Source organism: Mastomys coucha, unplaced genomic scaffold, assembly GCF_008632895.1.
Source record: "Mastomys coucha isolate ucsf_1 unplaced genomic scaffold, UCSF_Mcou_1 pScaffold20, whole genome shotgun sequence".
Taxonomy (NCBI): domain Eukaryota; kingdom Metazoa; phylum Chordata; class Mammalia; order Rodentia; family Muridae; genus Mastomys; species Mastomys coucha.
In genome coordinates, this window is record NW_022196903.1 from 7,936,819 (window position 1) to 7,959,213 (window position 22,395).

Below are 22,395 nucleotides of genomic sequence, written 5' to 3' on the forward strand. Positions count from 1 at the left end.
CTTACATCTGACAGGAAGGCTAGCTTAGCAAAACAAGTGACAGCTCATGCTGGTGAGGATGTGGAGTATGAGGAACACTAACACATTGCTGGTGGGAGTGCAAACTTGTACATCCACTATGGAATCAGTGTGGCAGTTCCTTAAGAGATAGGAATTGATCTACCTCAAGATCCAGCTATACTACTTTTGGGCATATATTCAAAGGATGCTTCATCCTAACACAGAGACCCTTGCTCAACCATGTTCATTGCTCTATTCATAATAGACAGAACTTGAAAAAACCCAGATGTCCCTCAATACGAAAAAATGGTTAAAGGAAATATGGTACATTTACACAATGGAGTATTACTGCACCAGTAGAAAGAAAACAAAGAAAAAAATGACATCATGTAAATTGATGAAACTAGTAAAAGTAGTAAGTAGGTAACCCAGACCCAGAAAGACAGATACTGTATTTATTCACTTATATGTGGATGTTAGCTGTCAAAAATAGCTAAGCTATAATCCATCGAACCCCAGAGGGGGTAAGAATTCAGTAGATGCAGATAGATATCTTTAGGAAAGGGAAATAAAGATAGATAGATATAGATGGAACGATTGGGGCTGGAATGGGAGGATCAAGTGGGGAAAGAAGGGGGATTTTGGTAGAGAAAACTGAGACAGCTAAAATTAAGAGCCATTTGAGAAGTAATATGGAAACCTAATACAGTACATCTAAAGGAAACTGCTGAAAAACGGAGGAAGACAGTCCCAATTGGCTATCTCTTGTCACCAAACAAATTTCAAGCACTGGGATTGGGTTACATTTAATTGAGTTGCCGGCCAAAGGAGCCCCACTGGAATCACCAAACAACTCAGGTTATTGCCAAGACTGCCGGTTGCTCTTTACAAACGTACAGCAAGCCCCCATTGCTGAAGACACCTATATGACTCATCAAATGTTGAAATGTTGAGCTGGGTCCTATACAGAGTCTTAAGCCCTGTTTCAGTGTCAGGAAAGATTGAATACTTCATACACTGACTGCATGCTCTCAGAAGAGAAACAACAAACCAGTCAGAAACCCTTTATCTACAAGGGTGCATTGCTTGCAAGGTATCTCAGGAAATGGTGCCACAAAGCTTGTGGGAGTAACCAACCAGTAATTGATTTAAGGACCACACCAAGAGATGGAACTCAGGAACCTGGGGTAAAACCAAATACTAGTCTTTTTAAAATGTGGTGATAAAATATCTAATGATATTCTGCTATTCTCATAGATTAGTGCCTTATGCAGTCATCATCCGAGAAGTTTCCTCCTGGGAACAAATAGAGACCCAAAGCTGGTTATTGCCCAGTGGGAAACCTTGGAACACCCAGCTGTGAATGGGAAGCAGCATGTACAGGGTCTGCATTAGGTTCCTCCGCATATACATCATGGCTTCAAGTTTATTGTTTTAATGGGATTTTCGAGTGCAAACTAGTAGGTTTCCTACTCTTGGCCTCTTTTCCGTCTGTCTTGTCCAACTTCAATGTGATAGTTTTATTTTATCTTTTATTTTGATATATTTGAGAAGATAATGAGTGGAAACCTAAAACAGAGTTAAAGTTGACACCAGAACTGTCTTTTAAACCTACTGGGAGGAGGAGAGCTTTTCCAATGGCATGACCCTGAGTATATGGAATGACATCCCAGGTCAAGTTCAGGGGAGTTGACCAATATATAATGGAACCTACTTTGTATGGCCATTTTTAGTTTTTTAGTTCTTGGGTGGTGGTTAATTTGGTTTTCTTAGTTTGGTTGTGTCAGGTGTTTGTTTTCCAAGAAAGAACTTACAAGTTTGGTGATTAAGGAGGGGGTAGAACACTGAAAAGGACTCGAGAAAGAGAATGAATATAGTGAAAATATACTTAAATTGGAAAATTGTTTTAAATAATAAAAAATATTTAAAAAAATGGAGAACCAAATAATTGAAATTCTTCACACGAAATTCAGTCTGAGTTCTATTTTAATTTCTGATAATTTAGTTCAAACCTTACTTCCTCAGCTTTTAAACTGAGATATTCACTATGAATAAAATTTATATACTTATGTTAAAAATCAAAATTATCTCACTAAATTTGTCTCTGTTGTGATAATGCATACACACTTCTGTAAAAACTTGGTACAGGACACATGCTTACTTGCTTAGCTACCATTGAAATATTCTAACCATGGGGGCATCTGAGCTAAGGGCCTGAAGTATATATTGAGAAACATCAAAATACTCACTATTATCCATCCTAAGTAGAAATCAAAGACTCACTGATTACTTTCTAACTTTTGAATATCTGCCAAAGCCACACAATAGAAATTCTCAACATCTTTTTTGGCAATAGCTAGCAGTGACGGACTCAGATTCTCTTATTCTAGTACCAGTGCAATGAATAACCTTGAAAATAATAAAGATAATGTCAAGGTAAAGAATATTAACTGTGTTTTTCAATTCTAGCCAATAACAGAAATCCAGAGCTTTCTATTTTGTTTATTTAACAAAATATTCTTCCCAGTCACCCTTTAATTTCCCATTTGAAGTTACCAAGTGTGGGCCTACATACATATGCAGCATAAGGTCTCACTTTCAAATGTATTAAGAGAAATTCAAGAGATTCTTTAAATCCTAATACTTTACTTCTTATATCCTATCAAATATCATATGTACTTTCAACATTAAACAGTGACACGTATCAAGTTTCAGAGATTTATTCATCAGTGTAATAAACTCCAAAAAAAAAAAAATCAACATGATTTCGTGCATTCAGAGACATATTTTCTGCTTAAGTGGAAATTGTGCGGATGGCTTCTGAAAGACCTTCATGATCAGCAGCTTTACAGTGAACTTCACAGTTTAGAAGTCTGGGCCTTCCTTCTTCAGTTTGCTATAATCCACATTCACTGAGTAGAACTTAAAAAAAAAAAAAAAATTTAGATTGCCAAAAACATACCTAGCACAGAAATTTTAGAATTTGATGACTCAACTTTCTTAACGACTTAGAAATAAATATTTTAAGAATATTTAATGATGTAAAGTTAATTCACAAAAAATTACTTTATCTGAAATTACACTCTTTCAAGATAGTTTTGGTGAGGTAAATAGGCCTCCAATCTGAAGCTTAAGTATATCTACTAGTTAGACCAACAGAGAGAATCCACTGCAAAATGAACAATTATTCATTCCTTCGGATACATACTTCTAACCTTTTATGTTTTTATTTTTAGTTCATCTCAATTACTCATATTCAGGAATCGCTAACAGAATGTAAGTATATAGACTTGTCACCTTGGTTAAGGAACTGCTGGACTGAATAAGAATAATCCCAATAGGATCATATATTTGAATGCTTAGTTACCAAGGAGTCACCTCTGATAGGATTGAAGGATTAGGTGTGGCCTTGCTAGAGGAAATGATTCACTGGAAATGGGTTCTGAGGTTTCAAAAGCCCATGCCATACCCAGCTCTTTCTCAGCTTGAAGATCAGGATGTAGCTCCATATATATTCTCCAGCACCACACCTGCCTGCAAGGATGCCACAACATCCTTGCTAAGATGTTAATGGACTAAGCATCTGAAACTGTAAGCAAGCTCTCAATTGGATGCCCTCTTTCATATTATCTGCCTTTCTCAAGGTGTTTCCTCACAACAACGTAAGAGTTACTAAGACAGTTTGTATTAATAGAGAACTTCAGAGCTGTTGTCAAGCTCAAAGGCACAGGAGTAGCTCAGTCTATTTGAGGGTCTACATTCATCCTTTTCCATTGTAAAAAAAATGTAGAAACAAGTGGTTCACAAAAACCTGTTTCCAAAGAATTTCTTTAAACCCTCTTTTCTTCAAACACACTTATCACACAGCCTAAGGTGGCTTCAGGGGTATGTCTGAGGATGATTTTAAGAGTTGAGGTTCTCCATCTCTTCCTCCCAAGCACTAGACTGAAAATCACTACACTCAGTTTTAAAGGTGCTGAAGACTGAACATAGGGTTCTGTAATGTGCTAAGTTAGTACTTTACCAGCTGAACCCCCCCTTAAGTTTTAAAAATGAAAAATCTCAAAATTTTAAAGCATTATTACCATTTCAGCCTTAGGTATACACACACAGACCAAGAGTTTTGTGGGACAGTAAATCTTAAGTAAACTATCAATATTCTTTGCTCTGTCTTAAAAATCAGTTTACCTAGACAACAGAATACTAGTCTCTAATATGTTCACGTTAGGATATTTACAGAAGGTTTTGCAGGTGTAATATATATTATAAAGAAAATAAACATCTAGTAGATGTCAACAATGAATAGCTGTTCTGTTTATCTTAATCACCACAATCCTGTACCTTCCTGCTGCTTTATAAAAATCCAACTGAATATCAAATTATAACTTACTTAAAACTGACTAAACTACAAGGCTGGAGTTAGGTTAATGGCTGAAAGCATGCACCACCCATCTAAAGGCCCAGAGTTCAGTTCCAGCACCCATATAGAGTGGGTCACAAATATCTTGGTTAACTTCAGTTTAATGGACTCTGACACCCATAGTTTTAGTAGGTACGTACACTTAGGTGCATAATACATAATATATATATTCAAATAATAAAAATAAATCTTTAAAAACAAAGCTACAGGGCTGAAGAGATGGCTCAGTGGTTAAGAGCTCTGTCTGACTGTTCTTCTATAAGTCCTGAGTTCAATTCCCAACAACCACATGGTGACTCACAACCATCAGTAATGAAGTTTGATGCCCAGTTGTGGTGTGTCTGAAGACAGCGACAGTATATTCACACACATTAAATAAATAAATAAATAAACCCTTTAAACATATATTTAAAAAAACAAAGCTGCAGCTTGGTGTGATGATGCTGTTAGTGTACACCTTTAAACTCAGCATTCTGGAGGCATAGGTAGGTGGATCTCTGTGAATTCAAGTTCCAAGACAGTCATGGCTACTTTCTTAAAAGTTGTTTTGGCAGACACATTGTTAATCCTTGTACTTTGGACACAAAGAGGTAGGTAGGTATCTACCAATTCAAGGCCTGCCTGGTCAACATACTGAGTTCCAGGAGACAGCCAGGGATATCTAGAGGTACCCTGTCTCAACAGCTTTTTTTTTTCCTTAACTCAAAGCTAACAAGTTTTTGACTTTGTACTTAAATTTCTCTATGCAAGTTATTTTGAAGTCTCCTTTATTTTTTCACATCCACGTCTCTGCTATTTGCTGTAACAGTGGTTATCGTGAAAGCATCCTAGATTGCTATATCTGACCTGGGCTTTTGAGCATTTCTTTCATTGATGTACTTCTAGCCCCCTAATCCTTAAATCCCATCTTTGTCTAATCTCTTGTTATATTCACTTTTCCTTTGGGGAACCAATACTTTCCTTTTATGAACTGAACACTCATGTGCTCTTGAAATGTCTGTTCAAATTGTAGCCCGCAATGGGATAAACTGAGAATTTGGAAAGTAATTAGGTCGCGAGGGCAAAGCCATCACACTGGACAGCTTTCTTTATAAAAGAGAAACAAGACAGAGCATCTACCTCTTTTCTTCCTATAAAAGCATAGATCTCGCACTCCCCAGCTCCACAACTGTGACAAACTTCTGGTGCCTAAACTTCCCTATTTATGACACTTATCATAGCCACCTCAAATATTACTGTCTTACCACCACAGACCTTTCATTTTTATTCACGTTGCTGTTTCTAAGTTACCTACTCCACATTCACTTCATTCCAATCTTAAGTCTGATGAGAAGCCGTTATATGTCACTTTTGTTTTCAAGAGAAACATTGTTCTTTCAATGGAAAGAATAATGAATCAAAAACCAAAATAGTTCAACAGTGGTAAGCATCATCCTCCCATCTCATCTCACACTTGTCAAAGAAAGGATACAGCTAAATCTATTTTCCGTGGGCAGGATAAAGAAAATTCCCTTTAATTCTTTTAACTGAAACCAAGAGTCTTTAGACTGAGCAGTCAGGATTAAGGGGCAGGCAGATCTCTGAGTTCAAGGCCAGAGTGAGTTCTTAGACATCCAAGGATACATACAGAAACCCCATCCTCAAAAAATTCTCTTAGGTGACAGAAAAATTAACAATGATACATAGTATACATTGCTTGGGGATAGAAGAAAAAATAAACAGACTTCATTTATTCCAGGCTTTCAAATCCCTAGATTTAGTTCTCTTCATTTCTACTTCAATATGGCAACTTTCTTCAATTTCTACCTTTTATTACCTACAGGTAACTCAAGGCTCAGGCTATGCCACAAACAACTGGGTCTAAGACAGGATTTCTCTGTGTAGACCAGGCTAGCCTAGAATTCAGAGATCTGTCTGCCTCTGCCTCCTGGGTGCTGGGATTAAAGGTGTGTGCTGTCATCTCTAGCCAGCTCTAACAACAGGGTCTTAATGCAGCAACATTCCACCGCCAGTTCACGTGGCCTCACATCAGCCTGTGTCATCATTTTCCAAGGCACTGGTAACTGGCATAACTACTGGAATTATCTGGTACATTTTCTGAAAAACATTTATACAATACTCTAATATGTTCTTTGGTCAAACATCCAAATTCTAGTTCTTTTTTCTCCTATTTTTTTTAACATTTCTTAGAGGCAGATACATCCCCTTAAAATTCCTAAGACAAAATTACAATACCTGTTTACTGTTTCTTGGGCATATTATTAAAAATATATATCAGACAGACTGTTTCAGCGTGGCTAGTAAATTTCCAGTTGTATCTTTAGAGGACAGCAACTTATGAACTTAAAAGCCAAATTATAGTTGGGTTAAGCAAGTTTTAAGCAAATAAAGAGTAAATCTTAAAAACTGCTATACATAGTACTAAAGAACACCTATCTACCACAGACACTTTCCCCAGGTGTTAGTCAAAGAAGGCTCACTGAGTCTCTTCCTGAGTGCTAAGGTAAACAACTTCTGGCTGCTTAGAAACAGCTGGATGTAGCAGAAAACATATGGGACACTTTAAATAGATAAACTGCACGACATGAAATTATACTCAAATACAGCAATATTTTTGGTAACGTGAGGGTCTGCATGTAAAATATTAAAACATTAATATAAGAATGATTTCACTTGGGAAACCAATATTCTGTGTGAATGAATACATTCTTTTAAAAAAATTGCTATACAGACCACTCCTCTGGGAAGATGTTAAAGGTTATCTATGAGGCTCATGGCAAAATTTAATTTCAACTGACTTCCATTTCTTCCCACTAATCCTCACCCAAAATCTTTGAATCAGACGAAGAAGAAACAGCCTAGTGAAGCACCCAAGAGACCAGAGTTGCCCATACTTCAACAGCAGCAGCTTCTGAAGCCTTAGGAAGTGCCAACCCTGAGTCCCAGCTAAGTCAAGGGGCAGAGGCTCTTCAAAGTTCACTATAACGATAAGGGAATTTTACCTGCACATCCCATTTTAAGAAAACTACCACATAGCCACATCTGTTACAATATGCTTTCCTGCAATTTTTAACAATTTTGTTCCTTACCTTATATTGTTCATTGGGACCCAGTTTGTTCCAAGGCTCTGGGTTGTTCTTCCTGTCCCAGCTAAAATGGATAAAATATTATAATTATTACGGTAATAAAACACTACTTATAATAGTTCCTTAGAAAATACTTCCTTATTAGGCATTAGTTTCATCACAGAGTTAAACAGAAGTAGAATTTATACATAAACAAGCAGGCAATGGTAAATCCCAGAACAATGCTCTTAGGGATATCTGTCTTCATAACAGGAACGTTTGTGTTTGGCTTTTCGCCGTTTTCCAACTACAAAAAGAATCTGTTTATTGAGGAAAAGTAGGTTACATTCACATACAACAGGAAACATGATTAAGTATTTTATAAACAGCAACTGTTGCCAGGCATGGTGGTGCACGCCTTTAATTCCAGCACTAGAGAGACCAATCTGATTTACACAGTGAGATCCAGGACAGCCAGATGTATATTGTGAGGAGGTCTCAGAACAACAGCCATAACAAAAACAAGCAAACAAACAAACAAACAAACAAAAACTCAAGTACTATCCAACCTTCAAAATGTAAGAGTTGGCACTAGCAATACTACTTTGCCAATAGGGAACTAAAACTTGGGGAGATAGAGGTAAGCTCATGAAGCCAGCACAGTAAATGCCAGCAGCTGAAGCAGCCCTGAGCTGGCTGCAAGGCTACAAAACTGTAGTCGTTTCTATTCCGTTACCTCTCCCCATGACTGTGGTCTCCAGCCCAGATTTTTAGCCATCCAAAGTATTAAAGCTTTTTACACTCACCTGACATCTGGATTGAACATTGCCAAGCGCATCACATACAGTGCTGCTCCAGTACCCCCTGCTCCAATAAATACGAAGAGAGGAATCAACTAGAACCAAATGGACAAAAATGAGTAGCCATCATCACATTCCTTTATCGTATCCAAATAAGGGCACACTGGTTTCTTTCTACATACTTCCAAATCTACTATTTCGCTAACTTGTCCTACAATGGGAATAAAGGTTGAAGTTAGATTGAAGTAGAGCTTCTTTGAATTGTATTCTAAAGGCATGATCTGTAAAAAAGACATCACAGGATGGTTTTGGCTTTAAGAGTTCAACTTTCTTACATGGAGTAAATGATATCGACAAATAATCCTACCAAGTACATTCACCTTGAGCAACGTTCCCATTACATTTTATTGCTTCTCTGGAAGTAATGGGAAATACTTTCCTGGAAGACTGGGAGGGGAATCCCTTTGGAAACTACTCAAAAGTAGCCCTGAAAAGTTCTGTGAACGTTATATAACCTCTGTGAAATAAAGAGCATACATAACTAGCTGTCAGAAATGTCTATTAAAAGCACTGGTCTTAGGAATGAATCCTGAAAACGGATTGCTGTTAATTTTGCTGAGTATTTAGAAAACCAGGCTTAAGGCAAAGATTAAGGCCCGCCAATGGGAGTTTTAGGTACACAGCACCCTACTATATTGAGCTATACTGGACGAAAGTGACATGTCAAGAAAACTTAACTAAATTTTACAAATGTCAAGTTTTCCAAGCAAAATGGGGATTACAAGATGACGATCCCTTGCATTTTTGAAGGCTTGGTGGTGCAATGCAGTGAATATAAAAGCCTCAAAAGGCAGCTTGGCCTATCTTGGATTCTAATCACTCAATGTTCCACTTCCCTTGGGACCAAGTAACCTGAGAGATCGTGGCCACAGTGTTCTTACACTCAGAATGTTTACCTTTCTCCCTGATGTCTGCCACATTCTGCTTCAGGTAACCTCACCTCCACCATCTCCCCCGCCCCCCAGTAGAGGCCCAACAATAAAATGTATCCCCAAGGATCAGAGAAAAGAGAGCGTCCCCAGGGGACACGGGCAGGCGCAACCACAGCTAAGAGGCCACCCTCTTAGCAAAGATCGTGAACTTACGCTGGGATGCTTCTTGGCTTGCCCGAGGATCTGGCGGAGCATGTTTGCGGCACAGGCCTACCTACACGAAGAGAGATTAGGACACACACTAACCCGCTTCTGCAACCAGGCTGAGCGGACGTCCAAAGTCACCCAGGACCTCCTACCTGAAGGACCCCTGGCTCTGAAGGCAGCCTGCCGCAGGAAAGCCCGGATGCGGCTGTCCTCTACGGTGCCTGAATAGGTGGTCAGCCCTCGCGCGACCGCCCTAACAGGCTCGACCGCTTCTTCCCATTGTTAAGCTCAGCATCCATCCGTTCTCCACGATGCGTCTTTTTGATAGGTTTATTTTTTGCATAGAAATCAGAGCTTCTCGACTCATGAGACAGGCACTTTCCGGGACGGTCTGCATGTAGATCAGGGTCATCCCGCGGTCCTCTGGAAGTGCGCTCGGCCGGCGCGGCTTCTTTAGCGGCGCCTCCCGGCCCGGGCAGTGCGCTGTCGCGCTTGGGGGCGCGCGTGTGGGGCGCGCGCCGGGCCGCCTAGAGGTCCCCGGAGGGAGCTGCCAGGCGCCTCTGCAGGCTCAGCGCCCAGATCCCGCAGGACAGGTCGTGTCTCCAGCCGCCAGGGTCAACGGCTGCGGTTTAAGGCTACAGCTGCTTCCTGTCTTTCACTGGCGCTTAGGGACAGAAGTTGAAACACTAGTAAGTGACATAAAGATGGCCATAGTTTCTACAGTGTGATTTCTGGATTCTTAGGTCACAGGTCACGGCACTATTGAAGAGTCGTCGCCCCCCAAGAAGTTTTGCAACATGCCACCATCTCTTTTTTTTTTTTGGTCCAGATATCGCATCCTTAAAAGTATCATCACTGGTCTTGTTCTAGAACTTAACCTTTTCTGCCACCCTAATTCAACATTCATTTATCTCTTTGCAAATTTACTTTCAACCAAAAGTCCTTCCTTTGGGCGGGTTTAATGGGCACTTTCGAATCAGAGCCAACAGTTTGGACTCCCTCCATATCTTAAAACTTTTCAAATAATAAAACTAAAAAGAGACTGCTAAACTGAAGCGGTAGCATTGGCCCAGTACAGGCTTTTTAGGTGGAGGTGTGTAAGGAAGACACTTCACATGAAGGCATGAAGCATACAGTCTGCCATGGAAGGAACATAAAAGGGAAGGCAAAGTAGGAGCCACATCTGAGCCAGAGACCACTTACACAAGGACTTTATGTTCGGGACTTTAGGAAGCTCAACAATAAGATTATATGGTTGAAAAGAATTCCTTTGGTTATGAAGAGTGGAGTAGAGAAAAGGGCTATTGTAGTTGTCCCAAGGGAAGGAATGTAATATTGGGAGGAAAAAAAAATCAAATATTTCTGAGAAAATTTTGTAGTATCAATGGGACCGGATAGTTGGATAGCTATGGGTGAATGAGGGAAAAAGAATAGTATGGGAACTTTAGTGGTGACCAGCCGTCAAAATATCCATGCCAATTACTGATGAGTGTCTATGCAAAACCCACGGTATTTCTAGAGAGCAGAATACATATCTAGAGTAGAAAATAAATGGAATCATTTTCTTAGTTAGGAAATGAGCTGTATGGCTAAAATAACTTAGGAGATAGAGTGAGAAAAGATTCAGGATCAGACTGAGGAATTCAAGTATGCTTGTTTGGCTAAAACCTTCAAGGAGGGAACCATGAATGATAAACTGTGAAGGTTAGGAATATAAAGGCTACCATTGTTTGATTTCCTTTCTCTCTCTCTCTCTCTCTCTCTCTCTCTCTCTCTCTCTCTCTCTCTCTCTCTCTCTACCATATCTTGTTGCTTTTGCTTTTGTTTTGGCTGGTCTCTGACTCAAGATCCTCCTGACTCAGCCTTCCAAGAGTTGACATTTCAGACACACACCTCTATGAACAACATTCAGCTTCTAGGGATTTAGTTTTGAAGGGAAAAAAAAAGTACTGTGATCTAACAGACCTACCATGTTGACTAAGAAGAGCAGGTAATGCACAGATAACTTTAGATAATTATAGATGTGCCAATAAAATAAAGAATAGTGAAAAATGACACGGAGGAGGCAGAGGAAAGAAGATTATCAGGCAGAGTGGGCAAGGAAAGATGCCTCTGGGGATATCATCTGAGTTGAAACCTAAACGAAAGGAAGAAATTACCAAGGTATTATAACAAACAGCAAGAGGCTCTCCAGACATAGCAATGGAGGAGAGAAAAAGAAGATCACCGAGAGAGTAACAATCTCGGTAATACTTTATATACTATGGTAACAAGTATGGGTATATTAAAAATTAGTACAGAAAGTACTGAGATGTGAACAAGAGCAGTAATGCTAGTGAGTATAGCCAGGCTGCGAGCAACAGAATTACATGAGGGGAGGACCTTTTGCTGAACATTTTATTTGGAATGATAAAGATTGGTAATAAAAAGTAACTAGATATACAGAAATGCTACAATTCAATAGAAAGTAAAGTCTAGAAGTTTGCTGTTTGTTGATTTTTAAAATAATATTATTGGCCTAGTTCCTAGACATAATAATATGACAGCCAGGTGTAGCCTTCTGAAATATTAACCAAGCAGAATTACACAATTTAAATTTGACTGTAACGAACCAACAGGTCAGATTGTCAGAGCTTAAATTTTGCATATTAAAGTTAGGGGAAAGAATATTCGAGCTGCATTTTAAGTAGGGCTGGAGACAGTAGAGGTGACAGTTTAGAAAAGCCAATGTAGAGGGGGCATTGCAAACTTCACTATCTTTCAGCAGTAGGGACTGTGTGTGTGTATGGTAGATTATATCATTTACAAATTCCTCTTGTTTACCTTTAGAAAGAGAGGTCATTTCACTGCCTCGGTGACATCAGCTTTGATCAGGTGACTTTCTTTAGTAGGAAATGGAACGTGGGAATTCCACCTGTCATACAGAATTGTTGGCTCCCATGTGTGCTGCTCCCGCTCTTCTTTTTTTTCCATCATGACAAGAGCAAGTTATGTTGTAAACAGTGGCTGCTTTACCAGCTTGGGTGTGGGATTGAACACTATTCGGAAAGAGCCATTGTGTACCTATGAGAGGGGTGTAAAAAGTGGGAAAGAAAGCTTTCTTGTTTCAAGTCATAGTAATTGGGATTAGCAGCATAGTCTGTCTCAAAAATAATTACAGGTTTTACCAATGATGCAGGGTTCAAATAGAAAAGAAGCAGAGTATATATTGTTAAAAGAATTCTTAGATTTGGGTTTTAAAAACTGTGACTGTTTGAGATATGAATTGACATTACATTTCTCCAGTTAGAGGAGAGAATCAGGTAGAAAGACATGCTTGTGCTTATGAACTCCTTACATGGATTCAAGCCAAGAACCAAGGAAGAGCACTGACAAAATCAGGGTCTAGTTAAAGTCTATTACCTAGGCAAGTCTGTGGCAACGTATACCCAATGACATGTCAGTGCTTGTATATAGCCCTCATTCTCTTCACTGTATGTATCCAGTCTCCAGGCTCTGTTCTACAGTAGAAATTTATGTGTGTCTGTTTTAGGGCAATTAAAGTTTAATTCACAGATCTTCAGATCAGTCAAAAACAGTTCTAGAAAAAAAAAACACCTAGAAATCACAGTATTGGATTGGGAATGTAACTTAGTTGTGCATCACTTGCTTAATGTGTGTGAGCATTTTAGTTCCATCCTTAGCACCGAAAAGAAACTTTAAAGATGATGAAAGGAGGGAAAAACAAGAAAGAAAAACTAAGTCAGGAAGGACAGGAAGAGAAAAGATCTTAGACTCTGAGTTAGGAATACCTACACATGGAGTTTTAGGTTTCCCAGTGCTGAATGCACTTTGAGCACAGATAGTGGAGACCTGAGTATCTTGAATGGAGAGTCTAAAATGGTTGTAATTTTAAAAATGACTATTTTATATTGGCCTTTTGTTCACATATTTAATGCTTTTTCTTGGAAAAATTATATTTAATCCTCTGGCTAGTGTCAAGTTCAGACTGGTAACTTGATTTGGTCAATGGAGCATACAAAATTAAGAATAAAAATAATATAAAAAGAAGGTTGAGGAGATGGCACAGTAAAAGACACTTACCTTTCAAGTATGAGTACCTGAGATTTCATCTCTAGAACTCAGGCCATATGCATCTCTAATCCTACAGAGACAGACCCTAGAAGCTCACAAGACGCAAGCTCACAAGCCTGGAGTATGTAGTAGCCACCAATAAGGAATCCTGTCTCAAATAAGGTAGAAGACAAGGATCAGTCCTTGATGATCTCCTTCAACCTCCATTTGACTGCCATTGTTCATATATTCACAAATGAATATATATACACACTCAGAAATATAAGAAGAACAAATAATATAGAAATTGTTAAAACTATGACAAAGTAGCCAGGCAGTGGTGGTGCATGCCTTTAATCTCAGCACTTGGGAGGCAGAAGCAGGTGGATTTCTGAGTTTGAGGCCATCCTGGTCTACAGAGTGAGTTCCAGGACAGCCAGGGCTATACAGAGAAACCAAGTCTCAAAAAACCGAAACAAAACAAAACAAAACAAAACAAAAAACCTGTGACAAAGTATCATATCATATATACTTATTGGAGGGAAAGGAGCCTTGTAGACTAACACATATAAAATATTCTTGACAACACAGAAAGAAATGAAAGCTTATACTGTAAGTTCATAGTGTATGGAAGAAGGTGAGTTTAGCATAGTGGGACTTGGAATTCATAGCTTACACTGTAAGATCATAGTGTATGGAAGAAGGTGAGTTTACCATAGTGGGACTTGGGATTCATAGCTTACACTGTAAGTTCATAGTGTATGGAAGAAGGTGAGTTTAGCATAGTGGGAGGGACTTGGGATTCATAGGAAGGAGACATGGGGAATGAAGTTGAAAAGGTTAACTCAGACTTGGGGGAGTTTGAGCCTTTAGGTAGTGAAGATTCAAAAGTTATTTCTAACCACAGAGTAAAGTAACTTCATGGTGAGAGATTTCCTGAAAACATGAAAATCTTTGGGAATGGAAGTCTTGGTTTCCCAGGGAAGCCAATTGGGCTCCTCAGAAGGAGCTGCCAACAATGTCAGTCATTGGTGAATGATAAAGGGAGGATATGCTCAGAGCTGACTTGGTTCCTGGAGTTTCCTCAAGGCCTCACCAAATGTAGTGAAACAAATATAGCAGCCAATCGGAAACCCACCCATGTGACTTCCCTGGTACCCACCAATGAAGTTTCAGATTTCCTAACCTTTGGTAAAATTCCTTCATCTCTTTGTCTGTGGTCACCATTTTTGTAAGTGGTCGACACTTGCATGTAGGCTTTTTGCTTTCATGAAGTAAAGACCACTCTTGCCTATTGCATTATTGCAATGTAAGTGGTAGTTTCTGTGTGGTGGAGCTTTCAGACCTACCAATGGCATAAGATCTTAATAAATGAATTGGGATATTTTTCACCATTTCCCTTGGAGATTTGTAATGAATTGGGATATCTTTTACCATTTCCCTTGGAGATTTGTAACATGTTTATTTCTTGTTCTTTTGTTTTATTTTAAATTTTTGAAGGATTTAATTTTTTTTTTTTTTTTTTTTTTTTTTTTTTTTTTTTTTTTTTTTTTTTTTTTTTTTTTTTTTTTTTTTTTGGTCTTTTGAGACAGGATTTTTCTGTGTAGCCTTGGCTGTCCTGGAACTCACTCTGTAGACCAGGCTGGCCTCAAACTCAGAAATCTGCCTGCCTCTGCCTCCCAAGTGCTGGGATTAAGGCGTGCGCCACCATGCCCGGCAAGGATTTAAATTTTTAAAATCATGTAGATAATAATTTTCTGAATTAAATGAAACTATAGCCTGACATGATGGCATATAATTTTAATCCCAGCATTTGGGAAGCAAAGGCAGGAAGGTCAGGCCTTTAATGTCAGCCTCAGCTACATATGAGTGTGAGGCCAGACTAGGTTATACAAAAGAGCATGTCTCCAAAACAAACAAACAAACAAACAAACCTCCACAAACCAACCAAACAAACATACAGGTTTTGTATGATGAATACCTCTAAATCCCCATCAGTAGCACCAAGATAAATTAGTGTTCTTGTATATTTTCTTTGATTCAAGCCTAGAAGATTCTGGAAGTTATGGTGATTATGTGTTGCTATTAATGCATGACAGTAAAGAAATAGCTTCTTTTGAGAAATAAAATTTAATAACTGAACCATAGAATACAATTATATTAATATAAATTGAAGACAGAATCATAGTTTTATTTAGTTTGCATTTAGGATTTTAATTATTTTTCTAGTAGATAAAATGACAATTGAGTTATTTTTATGATAACACAAATATAAAACCCTTCACTTTTTAAAGATTCTGCAGCTATCCTTAACCCAAAAACAAATATATTCTTCTACTAGCATGACTCTTTAGCATAAACTACCTCTAATTATAAAACTTCTATTAGAAAAATGAAGTAATTTGGCCTTAAAGTTTACTCTCAGTGTTATAAATCTCAAAGCTTCACTACTATAAGTTTAAATTAAATATTTGAAATACTTTATGTGCAAAATTCAATGAATATTTAAAAGCAGAGACACAGCAGTTTACTAAGTACTTTTTATATGAAACCTGGCTACATAATATTTTAGGGAAAAATGCATTTATCTTATTTGGAATAGGACATCAAACATCTAAGCTTCATGTAAACTTTAGGTTATCTCATTTTCCATTCTTCTTTTTTGATGCCATTTATTATCTCTCTTTGTTTTTTATTTCCTTTATGGATTCCTAAGTTCATTCAGTCAGTTGCTCATGAACATGTATTGAATGGTTACCAGATACTGTTTGCTGTCCTGAGTAGACAGAGTATCTTCAGGCTTATGTATATGTGTATCAGAGGTTAGTGTCCAGCGTGGTCCTCAGTCACTGTCCACCTTAGTTTTTGAGATAGTCTCTCACTAGACTAGAACGTGTGGATTTGGTTAGACTAGCTGGCCAGCAAGCCCATGAATCCTCCTGACCTTGCTTCCCCTTGTTCTGGAATTATAGGTGTATACCACTGCTCCCTAGTTTTATATGGGTGTTAGGGATTGACTCAGGTCCCCTGTTCTACAGCAAGCACTTTGCCACTGAACCATCTTTCCAGCCCCGTGAGATCATTTTGGAATCACTGAACCTATAAAAACTTTGAAATTTAGAGACATGTTAAGCCAGGCAAGATATGTTACTCTTAAGATCAAGAAAACTTGAAAATGAAGAGCCTATAAGATGAGAGTTTATATAATGGAAATCTATGGGCTTGTTAACAACAAATATGTAAAAAAGAATGTGTAGGATGAAAAGAGCCATTCTCAACATGTGAGTTGCATACCAGATATTTATATTATAATTCATAACAGTATCAAAATTACAGCTATAAAGTATCAATGGGAATAGTTTTATGGTTGGGGTTGCCACAGTATGAGAAACTGTATTAAAGGGTTGCACCCTTGGGAAGGTTGAAAACTGCTCTAGAGACTATAAGCAAATGAAGATCAGGACAAAAGTAAGGAAATAGTAAGACAGAACTGAAGGGTAGTACATCAGTCAGGGTCAACCAGAGAAGCTTACCTCCTTAGCTACAGAGTTGTGTAGTAAAAGATTTATTATTATGAATTGCTATGGTATGGCCTATGGAAAACAACTTCCTGTGCTAGTGAGGTAAGCAGAGGAGTCAGTAGGGAAAAGAAGACATAAAGCAGACAAAATCTCAGACACATGAGTACAATCACAATACTCGTTTCTTGTTTCTACATTTCCAACTCAATGGTATGGGAGTCCCACAAATGACTCTACAGCTCTTCTCACAAAACTAAACACAAACTTAGTTCAGAAGAATATATGAGAAAGGAATTTGGCAGTATGAAGAGTATTAACTATCCTTGATGATGTCAAGCATTCTAGATGTATTCCTCCTTAAGCCCATTGAGTAGTAGGCTCTCATGTCTCCTTCACAAACAGGATATATCACATAAACTAATAGCACAATGCCCAATTCTCCTGTTTATTGACTAGCATGATGGGCCCAAATTGAAAAGGGAGCAGCCTAAGCCTCCGATTTAGTAAAATCAGCTTATACTCTGATAGAAGCATCCTTCCAAAACCAGGTCTTCTGAACATGGTGGTGGTGCCATATATCTTTAATCCCAGCATTTAGGAGGCAGAGACAGGCAGATTTCTGAGTTCAAGGCCAGAGTAAGTTCTTCAGAGGGAGTTCTAGGACAGTGAGGGCTACATAGAGAGCCCTGTGACTTCTATGCTAGAAGATCTATGTTACCAAGATAAGAAGCCATCATCAAGTGTCTAAGATCACAGCAGTAAGAGCCACTTTCATATCTAATCCATTTGTTTTTGGTAAGTAGCAATAGATACTCTTTGCTAACTTAGAATGTATATTATCTAGAAAAATGATTCCACCTCACCAAAGTATTGCTTCCAAGTGTCACTGTAACTGTGTCTTCAAAACATAATCTCACTTATTGTATTAGGTAAGTTGTGTACAGTGCCATGGTAAGGCAATCAAATTCCTTGAGTATGGTCCAATTTTCATATTTTATTTGTCGTAAAAAGAGTCTGTTGACCAGGATCAATACTATGCCAAACAGGCAAGCAAGTCAAACCAATGTCTACTGTACTGGAGCCATGGTAACAAAGTAGTGTCTCTTTAAAAATCATTTATATCCTCCTTTATCATGATGAGCATCAATCTGAAATATTTTCACTTTCTTTTTCAATTTTAAAATATTTGTGCATACACATCTTCTCTAGTTCTCTTTGTCAACTAAGTTTCCTAGTTCTGTTCTTTTAAAATTCTTGGTTATGCAAATATTAAACAAGCATACACACAAACATTCTCTCACACATACATATGTCTGGATGTTTTTCCTTCTAAATAAATTGATATTGTGATGAACTGTTAGAAGTTCTGCTTTTCGGAAGATTATCTTTCACTATTGTCACTCAGTGCTAATCTACCATGGGACTATAGTGATGTTGCTGTCTAGTTTGGGTTTCTTGACAATGTTTCATGGAAATGAGCATCTGAAGGTCAGATTTCTTCCTCAGTTAACTGGAAATTGGAACGTGGTAAGGATCCAGCTCAATGGTTGAGCATGTGTTTAATCTCTCCAAGGCCCTGTGTTCAATATAAAGTACTAAAACTAACCAACTAAACCAACAGAACTTCATGTGAGAAACTGTCCACAGAATGGCATGTACAGACAAAGAAGGGGAGGAGCAATGGTAAAGGAGTGAGTATGGACTGTAGTTATCTATGACATTTGCTCGCCCAGATTACTCAAGCATTAAGATCTAATAGAACCTATCTGGCTTTTGCTGTTTCTTTCTGGTAATGGCGTGCTGTTGTTCACATATAATCTTATAGCTTTGTTGTCACACTGTTTTGGGGTCCTGTTTGATCCAACACAACTCAGACACTAGGTAAATACAGATGACAAGAATTTATTGTACTCAAGCTGCTACTGATCAGTCAGGGCTGCAGAAAAGGCTCTGACCTGAACTGTGAACCATCTACCCCCACCTGATCTAGAGAATGTTACAGAGCTTTTAAGCTTGAAAACCATGAACATCTGTGCCAGGTTTCAGTTACGTTTTCCAGTCAATCTGTATTTAGGAATAAGGGACTTCATAAGGAACATGTCTTTGTGGTACAGTTATCCTGTTTCCATTGGTTGGGTCATTCAACTGTGGCAGACAACTCACCTATCATCCATGTCTCAACTTGACAACCAGGATGGCAATTACCTATGTACATCTATCTCTGTCTTGTGTTGACTTGTTTTGTCTTGTCTGTCTCTGCCAAGCAGGATATCAGTTACCCAGGAAGGTCTTGGGAATGTACACTTTATTTGACCCTTATTCAGAATGGAAATTTTATTTAAAATGGCTTCAGTTTGGTTCCTTTTTACAAGACAACATCCAGTTTTTGATTAAATAAAAATATATGTAGCATGGTAACATTCTACAAGAATGAACAGAAATATTAAGTTATATATAATAGTTGAAGAGCAGTTTACATTACAGCCTAGATCTATTGTAGAACCTCATTTTCTTTGAGCCCTTCCCCAAACTAGGAATGTTTTAGGCTGCTCTGTTATTAATGGTACTCACTGTTTTTATGGTGTAAAAAAAGTTGTATGAGCATATGACCTTTCCATTGAGGCCCAGAGCCCTGAAACTCCTGCACCTCCAGGCTTTAGGCTGGTCAGTGAGGTTCAAGGCCTCAGGCTAATTCATGTGAACCAAAAAATACAGAATCACTCCGATGTATACAAGTTCCCAGATTTTTTTTCCCACTGAGCCAGGTACCAGACCAACCTGACAAAGGGTCCAGCATCAAGCTCACTCCTGGGCCCCAACAGTTGTGTATCCATATTCAGTAGATGTGCTGGATGGTAAAGGGCTTTCCCTGGTGAATCTAGCCAATAAAAGCTGGAAGAGGTACCTACTTCACATGTGTAGACAGCAACCAAAGCCACAGAGATGACATAGACAAAAATTGATGGTGCTATCAAAGGCATAAAACAAAATCAGTATTTGACCCTAAGGAAATAAAGACATATAAGCTCTCAGAAAAAGAGTTTAAACTCATAGAAACAGAGAGGAAATTGGTGATCGTCAGTGATTGGAAGGTGGGTAGAATGGGAGATGTTAGTAAAGCTAACAAACCATGAGCCACACAAGATGAATCACTTCTGGAGATTACAAAATAGTAAGTACAATTATTAACAGTGAATTTGATGGTTAAAACTTGCTAACAGATTAGATCTTAAATGATGTCATTACAAAAAGAAAAAAAAGAAAGAAAATGTAGCTGAGAGTGGCTAACTATGATACTCTCTGCTCTAGAAAAGCCGGTTTAGAAAGGTTGCCATGAGTTTGAATTTAGCCAAGACTAAATCAGAAGTTCCAGGCCAGCATTAGCTATAGTGAAATAAAGAAAGAAACAAATAGTAAAAGGGTGATCTGAAGAGATATGTTACTTAGCCTTATTATGGTAATCATTTCACAGTGCTTTTATATGTCAAATTAGCATATTCAGTAGGACATGGTGATTCCTTCCAAACATGCTATTGATTGCAGAGGGCTAGGCAGGAAACCCTCAGACTTGAGCCACTCTAGTCTTCATAGTAACACCTTGTCTCCAGGAAATAAAATCAGAGCTGCAGATATAACTCAGTGTAAAATACTTACTTAGCATGTCTCAGGCCTTAGGCTTAAGCCCCTCTACTTAATAAAATACCACCATATCACATTCTGTGCTACGTGTACATGTACTTCATAGTTTGTTAACCTGAATAGAGCTGCATATATGAATGCCTATAAAGCCAGCAGTGGTGGTACAGGCCTGTCATCCCAGCCTGTGGGAGGTAAAAGGAGGATCAGCAGTTGAACGCCAGCATTGACTGTATGATGAATTCAAAGTGTACCTTAGGTACATGAGAAACTGTCTCCAAAGTGGGAGTGGGTAGACTTTTATTTGGGGGACAGGGTCAAACTGGCCTGGACTAACTCTGTGGCCCAGGCCAGTCTCAATCTTCTCGAAATCCTCCTACATCACATTTCTGAAAGATGGGATTAGACACACAAGTCACCATGCTTATCAAGTGTAGTTTTTAACACTTTGTTGTTGTTTTGCTCTTTAGAAGTGAAAAAAAACCCATTGGATGACAGATGTGAGAGATGCTTTGTAGGTTCTCTATCATACTCCATTGATTTCTGGCTGTTGTTTTGCCACAAACTGTTCTGATTACTTAGATGAGTACTTTTGGAATGCATTTAGAACTCAAGCAATGGGTGCTCCTCCACGTCTGTCTGTTTCAAGATTGTCTGGGGCTTGTATGCAGTTTTTTCCATCTTAAAGTTGTATGATAATCTAAATCTTGCCTTTCTACAGTTGCTTAAATAATCTAGCACAACATACTACGTATATTCCTATTTTTATTAATTTCAGTATCATAGTACATAGACAAATATGTAGGCAAAACACCCACACACTAAAAATAAAGGTTAATTTTTTAAGGTCATTATTATGGGTACAATCACATTTTCTGAGCGTTCTGTCATTGTAACAAAAGTATCTAAAATAATCAGTTAATAAGAGCAAAGGTTCCTATGGTTCTGAGGTCTCAGTCTCAGTTCCCTTCACTTGATTTTGCTGCCCTTAGGCTTCAGGTAACTCAGTATTCCATGGAGAATTATGTGATAGAAGAAAGCTGCTCAATTTATGGTGGCCAGGAAGCAAAGAGTTCTCACTCTTGTAACAAGGCTCCATTGGGAACCTTCAACAACTCACACCCATGGGGCTGTGAATCATAAATGGATTAATTCACCTATGATCCAGTTGCTTCCTATAGACTGTGCACACTGCTTTTTTAGGGGCCAGGCTTTCAATCCATGAGCTTTTGTGGACAGCTAAGAAGCAAACCATAATAAAGAAAAATACGTATAAGCACAATTGGTACACAGTGATGTTAAATCATTGGGACTAAAGGGATGGCAGGTTTATTTTTATTTTTTTTTATACAGAAAAGGGACCATTTTTTCTTCAGAAAAAGGATTTTAATCTAGCAAGATTGCTACTCTGGCTTGAATACAAACAGGCCCTTAGTACTCACCTTTAATCCTAAGTAATGGAAGTAAAGTTAGTTTGTAGGAGGAAGCACCCATGTTTGTAAGTGATGTCTAATTGAGTGGCAGACAGAATGATGAGTCACAGAAATATTTGACAGAATACGATATGCCCAACTGTCATGAGAAGAGAGAGGACAGGAAGGTACTTGGCGGAGAAGTGTAGTGGAGAGGAGGCAGTTTTACTGGGAGAGTTTTTACAGAGACAGGTTAAGCAGAGCAATTTAGTCAGAGGCCAAGGGAGAAGCCAGATTGAATCAATCATCTTGGAGAGAAGTTTGAGACAGAACAGTTAAATTCAACCAG

At 38.4% G+C, this 22,395-nt stretch overlaps 2 protein-coding genes across 2 annotated transcripts in view; one reads left to right on the forward strand and one right to left on the reverse strand.

Annotated features, from left to right (window-relative positions):
* Window positions 1–2,704: 2,704 nt before the first annotated feature.
* Ndufa4 (NDUFA4 mitochondrial complex associated) lies at window positions 2,705–9,588 on the reverse strand. The gene is made up of 4 exons (XM_031381187.1): window positions 9,431–9,588; window positions 8,292–8,380; window positions 7,510–7,570; window positions 2,705–2,922 (listed from the first exon to the last, which is right to left on the reverse strand). The coding sequence occupies exons 1-4, from the start codon at window positions 9,470–9,472 to the stop codon at window positions 2,866–2,868; spliced, it is 249 nt and encodes an 82-aa protein (XP_031237047.1). The 5' UTR covers window positions 9,473–9,588; the 3' UTR covers window positions 2,705–2,865.
* Window positions 9,589–9,858: 270 nt separating this feature from the next.
* The window catches only part of Phf14 (PHD finger protein 14), a 171,877-nt gene continuing 159,340 nt past the window's right edge, over window positions 9,859–22,395 (forward strand). Inside the window, exon 1 of the mRNA XM_031381180.1 lies at window positions 9,859–10,113. Within this exon, the coding sequence (XP_031237040.1) occupies window position 10,113 (1 nt within the window). The 5' untranslated portion in view covers window positions 9,859–10,112. The remainder of the gene's footprint in view (window positions 10,114–22,395) is intronic.

Coding starts and splice junctions, on each gene's coding strand:
- Ndufa4 (XM_031381187.1), bottom strand. CDS start 9,472: ATGCTCCGCCAGATCCTCGGGCAAGCCAAGAAGCATCCCAGC. Junction 7,571..8,291: donor ATGTTCAATCCAGATGTCAG/GTGAGTGTAAAA, acceptor TATCCATTTTAG/CTGGGACAGGAAGAACAACC. Junction 2,923..7,509: donor GTCCCAATGAACAATATAAG/GTAAGGAACAAA, acceptor TTTTTTTTTAAG/TTCTACTCAGTGAATGTGGA.